General features: G+C 38.7%; 1 protein-coding gene across 1 annotated transcript in view; it reads right to left on the bottom strand.

The window, feature by feature from the left end:
• Positions 1-831: 831 nt before the first annotated feature.
• sh3rf2 (SH3 domain containing ring finger 2) overlaps positions 832-11,254 on the bottom strand; it is a gene marked incomplete in the record, with an annotated part of 23,365 nt that continues 12,942 nt past the window's right edge. Inside the window, 6 exon segments of the mRNA XM_014009019.1 lie at positions 832-1,396; positions 1,488-1,777; positions 1,856-2,154; positions 2,235-2,500; positions 3,613-3,783; positions 3,934-4,055. Coding sequence (XP_013864473.1) covers positions 1,216-1,396; positions 1,488-1,777; positions 1,856-2,154; positions 2,235-2,500; positions 3,613-3,783; positions 3,934-4,055 — 1,329 coding nt within the window.

Genomic DNA, 11,254 nt, shown 5'->3' with positions numbered 1-11,254 from the left:
TACACACACACGTGTATGTTCCAATTCTTGTTTGGTTTAGCATTTTATTGTTTCAATGCAGATGAACTACCATATGTTTTCATAACTGCCATAATGATTGCATCAATGAAGTTGAAGCATGCTATAATGCTTTAGCTTATTTGATGTTAATTCATGCCGTTGTATTTTGTGAATACTGTTGTTTGATATATTAATTCTGGAAAAGGACATCCTGGTGAATCACTTTGACTTTAGTCATAAAACTGTTTTAAAGTTTTCACTTTGCAGGGCAGAGTTTTCCTTTAACTGTTGGGGTGAAAATGGTTGTGCTTTAATATCAGCAGAGCTTGACAACCCAAAGGTTATGATAATTCAGAGTTTATTTGCAGATTTTTTTTTCAGAGATTCAGATAATCTGATTTTTGAAAAATACACTATGTAGGAAAAAATATCGAGTCATACCTTTCAAATGTTCACCTGTCTCAGCCACTTAAAACCAGTCATTTATTTTAAAGGTCAGTTTAGTTAACTTACTTGCATTTAAAATTCCACATTGGTTTTGGTAAACATTCTGATTTTCTAATCCAGCGTCTTGCTGTCCTTTGAATATTTTTGAACCATGCATCAAATTGAAAATATGGATGAATCTGCCAAATGATAAATATCAGTTTCAACAAGCAGCATTTAGATGAATTCTATAAGATAAGGTGATACAACACGTTCAAGATGTGCTTTCACTGAGCTTGCGAAACTGTTGAGGTTTGTAGATAACTTGACTTCGAGTTGTAAAAACAGTGAAAAACTGATGCACACACATTAATTACTGAGTCTAAATGGAGGATGCCACATTAATCAAGTTGAGCAACTAGATTTTAATAACATGTAAGCTGTACACATATTTTACATTATAATTTCTCTAAATGTATTCAAATATACCTCCTTTCTGTAGTACATTTTGACAAAGGCACTCATCACTGTGTAACATGGTTATGTAGTCATAAAGTGGGTTTCAGTGCAAAAGTTTTGAGTGTCACAAACATGCACACACACATTCAAGAACACAAAATATGTCTCCAGAAAATTTTGCCCWCGCTCTCAGGACCAAAAGCAAACATATTTCTTCTGATTGTCGACTGGCAGGATTAACTTTTGGTCCCAAACTGTTTCCACTGAAGTCCTTTGGCAATTTGATTAAAAACACAGAAATATTTATATAAGTGCAGCAGGAACACAGAGTCAGCTGAGCCTCTCCAGAGACTGAAGAATACTGCTGTGGAATAAGCCCGTCTGCCCACTGCTCTCCTGTGTGATAAGAACCCGTCCGTCAGGCCGGGGTCTGTGGACGAGGACCACCTCTCCTTGAAGCAGAGTGAGCTCCGAGTCRATCTGGGCTAAATGTGTTGTGGTCACTCTGGATCTGGAAGAAAGGAAAACAATATCAGCAAATCAAAAACAATCTAATCCATCTCTGGTCTTTGTGTGTGGCTTAAAGTCTAAATCCTGTTTACCTGATAGGGCTGAACTGAGCTGACAGGGCTGACTGCGATGGCTGCGAGTGCAGTGGTTTCTGGTCTGAGATGGACGTTTCCAGGCCTTTCCTGAGAACTGGACCTTTTCCTTCTTTGAGAATAATCCCTGGTCCATCTCTTCCCATGGTGAGCGACGGGGCCCACACCTCTAAAGGCGAGGGTCCGGGACGGTAGTTGGGGTGAAGCTGAGTTCCCGACGACCAAGAGGAGGTGCGATGTCTCGGAGGAGGGGAGTCTTCATCTTCTTGAAACCGCACCGACTTCTGATGCTGTGGAAGAGCAAAATAAGAATACTGAACTGTGTACACCTTTTGGCTTTCACAACTATTCGTCAAACCTAGCATCACCTTGTCTGTATGGTGCTTGTGAGCATCAGGTTTGACCAGAATCGACTGAGGCGTGTTCACAGGCTGTCTGGGGTAGTGAAATGTTGCAGAAGAGGCAAAGTCTTTGTACTTCATTGTTGCGGCAGCAGAGGGCGCCGCTGGCTCAGTCATCCAGCCGTGCAGTTTGTGTGAGTTAGACGGGATGCTGCTGATTTTCTTTCTCTGCAGGGCAGGCGAGTAACCCGACGCCTGCACCTGTGCAAAAGGTTGCGAGTTGGATGGCATGCTGAAGGTGGACATGTGAGAGGGACGGTTCGAGGCTGAAAAAGATGTAAAAAGAAAAGTTTGACTCGTCGACCTCTAATCTGAGTCATGGTCTGGCAGCTGTTATCACACGCACCTTTATGTGGGTTAAAAGCGCGCCTCACGGTGTCCCAACCTTGAGCACTGGACGGTTTGGCAGCGCCGGCGGACGACATTGCATGCTGTGCTCCATTTGGCCCAGATGAGAACTGCCCCATTGAGAACATCGCTCCATCACCATTCACCTTATCGAGCYCCAGCACCACAGCAGGATTCTTTGTCGCTGCGGGTTTCCTTCCAGACAATGTGTTTAACTGTGAGAACACATTAGCTGCTCTGGTCTCCACAATTCTGGCTGACGTTCTGTAGTTAAAAGAAAAAGACGTTTTGAAAAGTTGAATTTTTATTAATCTATCTGAACTGAGCGTTGAAGCAGCCGTATCACTATTCCATTTGCAGTTTTGTCTTGTATCTTGTTGCACAGCTTTAAAAGAAATCATGCAAATTATACATTAAACCTTGTGACTCATGCAGTGCAAATATGCAATGACTTTTAGGTGGTAGTTAGCTATACACAAGTCATAACTACCAATAAACTGCACAAAAAAATAATGGGGTTTAAGTAAAATGTATTAAAATAATAAAAAAAGCTCTCTTTGGAGCGCTATACCCCAGGCATACTTCACAGCAAAAACAATTTAAAGTTTAAAGGAACTTTGAATTCACATGACTTAACTAGCATTTTGATATTTTTAGCATTTTATCAAATCACCGATTAAATTTTATGATATATGGAGAATTTCCTCTGAAATGTTCAGTTGATGACGTCACCCTAACTTCACCTTGATAAACTCTACTTACTCCCACATTTTTTGTTACATGTACTAATTATACATCAACATGTAGTATTTTTATCTTCTTTCACCCAGTGTGTCTCTGACTGCTATAGGACTTGTACAGAGAGTTCACACCTAAGCCTCCAGACTTAAGCTAAAACATTCTCTTCAAAACTGCAAGTAAAGATTWTTTTTAACTTGTCATGTTTCCAACATAAAAAAACAATGTAGAAACAAAAATAAATCCACATATATGATGTTACCTGCTTAAGATCTGAGTAATAGTTTTTTGCACAGCTGCTGTTTGAGGTTTAATTTTAAGTCAGTTTCTGTGTGCCTCTCTCATTTGCAGTCAGGGATGGACACATGGTTAACTTGGTGATCATAATAAGCCACCTGTAAGCAGCTTTTATGTTTCTTTTGATCTTGGTTCTCTGCTTATAGAATCTATATGAAAAATCTAAACATTATTTCTGTTTGGATCATTAGAAAGTGGATGTTTCTTGTCAGTATTTATGTTGGCATCCTTCAGAATGTCTTCAAAAATATTCTAGTTCTGATTCATAAACCTGAAGCACATGCGCATGACTTAACTTACTCTGAGTCTGTCGGCACTTAAAAAGAGCACAGCCCTCTCACCTGAGCACGGGGGTGATGTAGTTGCTGGGAAGGATGCCAACTTTGCCCGTCCTGAGCGACAGCCCACGCAGCCAGCCCTCTTTGYACTTTCCATACACTCCCACCATCTCTCCTCTCCTCAGCTCCAGCTCCTCTGGCTGTCGAGGTTTGTAGGAGTACAGGACGGCGCACCTGGAGTCACAACATCAGGCACTTAACGACAGATTTTATGAGGCTCATCCAGTTTGCGCTGCTTCGTTTTTAATAGCAGGTGTTTTGTGTGTTGCACATATTCTTCTACATTATCATATCATTAACGTAATGTGCTAAACTGTGACTCACACACTGATGGAGAGCTGCTGCGTGGAGGAGTTCTTGCCGTCTGCAGAGGCAGAGGGCATTTGGGGGTTCACCAGAGCCATGGAGACTGTAGGCGGCGTCTCACTGGTCATCTTCTTTTCCCCCTTAAAATACGTGAAATCTTTCATTATCATGTGGAAAGTATGATGCGTGGAGCATTCTGAGAGCAGATAATCTAAAACATGAGTGAACATAGGGAATAGGGAAAACGCATCTCATTTTAAAGAACATGAGTCAACCTAAGATTATGACCAGTTAGAGCGGCTGACGTCAATGACCTTCATCCCACGAGTGCAGCYACTTCGTTAGATTTTGATGTTAATCTACAATAATTCAAAGAGTGAATCAATGCAAATATATATATATATATATATATATATATATATATAGTGTCACTTTAACTGAGGTCTATTTAAATTGTGCAACTTTGATGCATTTTAGCTTTGTACAAACTTTAACATCCGGTACTAGGCGAAGCTTTTGAGTTATGTACAGACAGTTTTCTTCTAATCTTTAAATTAATGGTAATGGTGGATTATTTCTTTGTTGCAACAATGCTTCTTGGCAATCAATCTTATACTGCTGGAAACCCTGTTAAATTATCTTTTAAATGGTGCCACATTTGTAAGGAACATGCATTTGTGGGATGAGCAGCAGAGCTGAGTATGTCGGTTGCGCACATGAAAAACTGACATTTGTTTTGAGCTTCTGGTGGCCCCAGCTGCTGCCAATCAGGTGCCCGCTATAAGATTTATTACCAAGAAGCATCGTTTTAACAAAGAAATAATCTATCAAATTTATATGTTTTTATGTGTTGTACTGCAGAGTATGTGTTGTGAATGGCTACTAAAATATCAAATTTCAGCCCATTACCTGTAAAATTGACTGTGTTTTCATGTGTTTTCATTGGCTAATGTTGATTAGCTTTGGTGGCCATTTTGAATTAGATTCAAACTCCAAAAGTTAATCAGTTGTAGATGTACATCTAGTGATTACTTCCCAAATGTTTCATTAAAATCCATCCCAAAACAGGCAAAGTTTACTCCAAATAGTAATGGTAAAAATTTAAAAAGCTTGTCTGTTTGTGCTCAGAATATGTGTGGAGGGTCAGGCTCAGGTACCACCACACCAAATTTGAGCTCAGTATTTGTAAACTTGTCCTGTTTGAACAGGAGAAACCATTATGAGTGTACATTTTTGCTTGAGACAATAAAAATTTGCTCATAAAAAGTCTGATGATTAAATTGAAAACCAGGCCTTTCTCAAAGGACGGGTTTGTTATTACTATTATCTTTAAACAATAGTACAAGCATGTTATTATCACACAAAGCCACAGCATTTTAATGTCATAAAACCTTTCACTCACTAAAACCTTTTGGAGTTTCAGCAAAACATTTCTCTTCCTTTTACTTTGTCACATRTCTACATAGAAGTTATATAAAAATTACTTTCAACTTGCCGGATGCAAAGATGATACGCATTCAAAGCCACGCAGAACAAAGCACAAAAATAGACAAATACAGACTTCGTCAGAATCTTATTTTTACAATCAAAGCTTCTCAACTTAAGGGTGAGAGCTGGGAAACTTTTGACAGGCTTGAAGTTAGCAGACTGTGAGTCAACCCTGACATCGGTGGTGCAGAGTGACAGAGTGACACAAAGGTGGGTCCTCCAACAGTTAACAATCCAGCCTGGAGATTAATGTCTCATTCCACCCCCCAGCAGAGGCTTAATGAGCTTTGTGTACCAAACAGACTCCTCACACATATTGTTTTTATATTCTTGTTATTACAAAAGAGACAAAAAAAACAACTTTCCTTCTGCTTTTTATCTTGGCCGTGACGTTCGTTGCTGCTATTCATAGCATCAACACTCAACTTCTACTTTAAGCATTAATGTTGGCCTGTGGGCACGATGTTCTGCGTTTGCAGTGTCTGGATCCTGCATCTCTCCCTGTGCTGAACTAAAGCTGCAGTTCAAAAACAAGGAGTAATAATTATGCTGTTGCCAGCGTGATAACACTCAAAAGCTGTCAAAAGCTGCACGGTGAAAGAAGAAAGTGAAGATGTGTGTATCGTGTCCTGCAGGCACATCTATGACCTCAACCGTTAAGGAGATATTAGTCATCAACTCTTTAACATCTGTTTAAGCACACATATAATTAAATCTAAATAAAACTCTGAACCATTACAGTAGATCTTACTGCATATTCACAGCTAACTAAAACAATTATTTTTGAGATCCAGTTAATTACAATCTCTTATTGGTTTGGTTCTGAGATATTTTTAATATTGTTTTAAAATCTAAAGAAAAAAAAAGAATATTTTCACATTTAATTATTTAGTTCTATTCAAAACTGACCTTTCATGATGCTTCAGAAACTAAACGAGTGTTTTGACTCAGCAGCTGCAAAAAGTAACTGTAATCTGCCAGAGCAACTAAAATGTTATTTTACAGGCAAAGTGCCTCATAATTATATATAATAGTAAAAAAGTTATAAACTGTAATCAGGACGTTGTTAAAAAAACATTTTCTAAGTTTTCCCATCTTTGCTACGAACTGTAGGTATTTTTTAGTCTGATGCGTGTTTGAGTTCTCAAGCTAGTTTTTCTTGTCTCCCTCCCTCGAGCAGTGATTTACTGCTTCAGTGAGTGAAATCTGTGTCAACCTTTAAATTTCTCAACAGTGTCAGATCAATGGTTTAAAAAGATACACACCCTATGATGAAAACAACACATGACTCATGTAAACCTGTCACATAATTACAAGTATATTATAAAAATTTCATCAGGGCCATTAAGTGAAACTAAAAGGAACAAAGTGCTTAGATAAAAATGGTGCTTAAATAATAATAATAATAATAATAATAATAATAATAATAATAATAATAATAATAATAATAATGGAAAATTTGAACATATTTTACAAGACTTTTATTTTGTAAAGCTAGTGCAAATATTTTAGGGGGCTTTCACTGATTTGTGTGATAAAAGGATGTCTACATGAAGAATAAAAACTTAGGTATGGGAACACGTCTTCTTTAAAAAATAATAAGAACACTTTTGCCCTATGGCAGGGTTATTGAAATGGCAGTCTGTGGGCCACTGTCAGCCCACAGGTGACTTCAGTTTGGCCTGCTGATAAGTTCATTAAAAAATGAATTAGTTTTTTATTAATTATTTGATTAAAATTGATTATTTTAGTCAGCGAGGCAATCCTGTTATATACTGTAGATGATTTATGACAGGGCTATACAACTCAGTCTGCAATTGACTTCCTTTTATATAAAAAAAAATTAAATCACACAAATCTCACTCTTGTTTTATTTTTTAAAAATTAGAAAAATGTAAAGTATACTGTATTTATTTAATTACTGGACGTCCGGCCCCTGAGCTGTGGGCCCCTGAGCAAATTTATTGCCTACATAGGGTATTTGTTTTAGATACTTTAGCTGCTGTTTTCCACTTGCTTTTTCTACTCCATCATCTCATCCAACAGTAACAATATTGTCCGGAATCCTGCCGTATTTGTGAAGCATGACTGAAGCTTGATTTGGCTCACGCTTATCCTAATTTTTTGCTCTTACATAATCAAGCTAATATTCATTCTTTCATCCACAGTGGGAGTGAAGCTGCAGCTCTCAGTCAAGCAGCAGAGCCAGAGGTGAGAACTGAGGGACGCTGGCTAAGAATAGTGTGCGTGCTGGCTTGATCACAGAGGCCTTTATTTGGTCCCTCTGCTCCTTATAAGAAAAAAAGTGGGGGGAGTGAGGGGTTGTCAGCCATTAATGGCCCGCTGATGTGAAAAGTGTTACCTGCTTAGTGAAGAGGAAGGAGTTTGAAGGCAGGGGATAGCGAGGTTTTTTATGTAACCAACTTCACAAGTGACTCATCATCATCAGCAGGAGAGAGAGAGATATGCAGACACACTGAGGGACTCTATGAACCTCCCACTCTATCCATCCATCTCTCATTCCTCCTCCTCCTCCTCTTCTATCCTCTTTGCTTTTTGCGACAAACAACTTAAGTCTTGTTTTTCTTTCCAGCGTCTTTCTTATTACAAATCTGGTGTTCGCTTCTCCTTCCTTTCATGATTTTCTCCATTCTGTAAAATTTATTTTCACTTTCAGAGCTGGGGGTCATTCTGTGTGGAGTTTGCATGATGTGCTCCTCATGTTTGTGAGGGTTTTCATCCATAAGCACCTGACCAGCTAAAACTTCATGCATTCTAACTGTATTCTATTTAGTTCTCAGCTCTGTTGATATGAGAGAGTTCATTTGAAATACTGTACGCCTACCAAAACTTTTCAGCTGCTCAAGCTCAATAAGCCCTACATAAATCATGTCAATTTTCACTGCTTGCACAATGTCATCATTTAATCACYTTATCCAAGTACTGTGTTGATTGTAGCAGCAATGATGCTAAAAAGTTGAAGGACAAAACGTCCAGCTGCAGTCACTGGCGTTACCGTATAAGGTAGATAAATGTTAAAGAATAGTTCGGATCTTTTGATGTGGGGTTCTGRAGAGAGATTATGAACATTTACAGATAACCCTTTGAACCACATAAATTTGGCAACAAAAATAGTTTAATTTTGACCAAACTGACTTAATAATTAATATGGTGGGCCCAAGATCAAACTGCTGGTGCATTAAAAAAAAAACTCTCTCCCTCTCTCGATCCACACATTCTCCCACATTCCTATTCAGGGTTGTTGGTGCCTTTCTCCAATGGAAACCAGAGTAACCAGAGAAAACCTATGCATGCACATTGCATGCAGAACACTTCACCCAGAAAGACCTCAGATGGGAGAAAAGCCTGCAACATTCTTGCTGCAAGGCTACGGTTCTAAACAACTGAACAGCAGTTCAAACCTCAAAACAATCCTTATTTATCTGATTTTACACTATTTCATAAAAAATTTAACTCTGCGTCAATTTCACACTACAGTTATTTACATAGAAATCTGTGATTCTACAAGCACAAATAGTGGTAGCAGCAGCTAGCTGTAGCACTTCAGGTGCACTTTTTGCAACTGTGTCTCATGATGTTGATGAAAGGAACAACTGTGTAAAGTCAGATTTATTTATATACATTTGAAACCAACAAAGTTGACCAAAAAGTGTTTCACAGAGAGGTTTTGAATAAACAGGAAGAAGCACCTGATCAATAAAGTTTGTTTTAAAATAAGATATGAATTTTAACAAGTACAACAAATTACAACTTCAAACTTCTGATGGAACTTGGACAAACTTTCTTGCATTTTAAAGGTTTGTAAAATCATTTCTGCGTGATCATTTAATCTATAGTTTTAAGAGCAATAATCCACTTTGGTCTTGGTCATGTTCTAATGGTTCAAAGTAAATCTTTCTCTCTACCAAATTACAGCTTTGGTCACTTCACATCCACTTTTCTTTCTTTGTACGCCCTTTGCAATACTTCAAACTGGGAAAAGGGTGATGTCAGTTAAAGGTGATTATCAGYGAGAAATTTGCCTAAGGTATTTTTAATTTTTTCATGAAGGTAAAAGTGATTCACACAAATAACCCACAGCAGCTCAGAAAGCTGCCGGTCAATCTATGAACCCATTTTGTTCAAACTAAAAGATGATTGCGGGACTGATCAGTCAATAACCAGGTGGCTAGGGGTTACCTGAGCTGCTGGCTYGGCTCTTGTGGGCGAGTTGTAGCTGCGTGGTGAAGGCAGAGAGAAGCTAGCTCTGTCCACACAAGGACAACAGAAATTTCCAGGCTCAGGTGCGAGGCGAAGCAACAACATTSACCTCATTTCAGCTCTTTTTCGTATTTTTTAAATTCTTTTTCTAAAAGATTTTAACAATTTAAAGTTTTCTCACTCATTTTTAGTTAGCTTTACTGTATGGTCACATTACGGAAAAAGCACCAGGCCAACCACCAAATACAATAAATAAATAAACTAACCAATTAAAATTTAGGGTGGCTATGTAAGCCCATCCCCACAGATGAACGTACGTTTTCACACACAAAAAACATCTCATTTTATTCTGTCAACATTTTTTGGTAATAATAATGGGATGTGGGGGGGGGGGGTTTCAATAAAATGTCAAATAATTATAATAAAAAGTTTTTTTTATCACAAATCTCAAACCTATGCAGGCTCCACTGTACTGAGTCACAGGGAGATGTTCAGTGCTTATTGTAAARACATGGGCTGGCACAAGTGGCACAAAACATCACCTMCTGGGTGCAAAGTGGGGGTACGATGTYGCAGAGGGAAGAACTGAATGGCATCCTGTCTGGACAAAGGCTGTGTATGACAAGAATTTGGTGATATGATATATTTGACARACGATACGATATTTCACAATATTGTAAGCAAGGAGATATATTGAGATATGCCATTTTACGTATTTTATAGGTTTTCAATGGTTAGGTCAAATATGCCATTATYTAGTTTATTAATATTTATGTGGCAGCTTTTTGATTGATAACATTAATTTACTATAAAAATATATGGTTACCCACCACACTAACAGCCTATATCTTGTGCTGAATTTCAGTCAATGGATGAAATGAAGCTGCTCCAGAATGTGTTTCCATCACGGGGCARGAGGACARCAGTCATTTCAGTGCACTCAGTGTTTTATTTTGTTATTGCATTTGGCCCCTTCAGTACTGTCCTTCAGGAATCGCCTTTAGCTTGGGGCYTTAAACAAATGCTTACCTGCCTGCTGCATTTTGACGGCAGACTGGGAGAAAGAGCATCCTGTACAGGACACTTTAATTTGGTTTAAAATATGAACATTGTGGCTAAGGGACGGTTTGCAACCCTACCTCAGCTTGAAGGCAGCAGGTGTCGGTCTAATCCGCTTGGTTTCAGCCATCGGTGCTTAGTGCTAACATTTGCTCACAATGCTAAACATTTGAGCTAGCGTTATACTCTCAGGCTCCTCAGGTGAGTAGCCAAAGGGCTGGCTGACTGTGCTGGAGGCTAACTTACAACACAAGAAAGAACCACTGGCATTTTTACATTTTAGACCTTAAAGGCACAGTGTGTAGGATTTGGCGACATCTAGTGGTTGAGTGATTGAATCATCCTCCCTGGTCCTCCCCCCACCCCCACCCCCGCTTCCAAACACAAAGGAGTTGCTACGGTGTGTCTCAGGTGTCAAAAACCTTTGATAATTCCAACCGCGATGTCTACCAGCAGCTTCAGGGCTAGTGATGTTTCAAGTGGTAAGATTATGAGCTTTAAGTAAAATTTTCCCAGCTACAATGACAGACAACAAATATTACATTTATAGTATAAAAACTAAAACCGTTTT

Source organism: Austrofundulus limnaeus, unplaced genomic scaffold, assembly GCF_001266775.1.
Source record: "Austrofundulus limnaeus strain Quisiro unplaced genomic scaffold, Austrofundulus_limnaeus-1.0 Scaffold1, whole genome shotgun sequence".
Taxonomy (NCBI): Eukaryota; Metazoa; Chordata; class Actinopteri; order Cyprinodontiformes; family Rivulidae; genus Austrofundulus; species Austrofundulus limnaeus.
The sequence above is the reverse complement of the archived record's forward strand: the minus strand, read 5'-3'. Positions and strand labels throughout refer to the sequence as shown.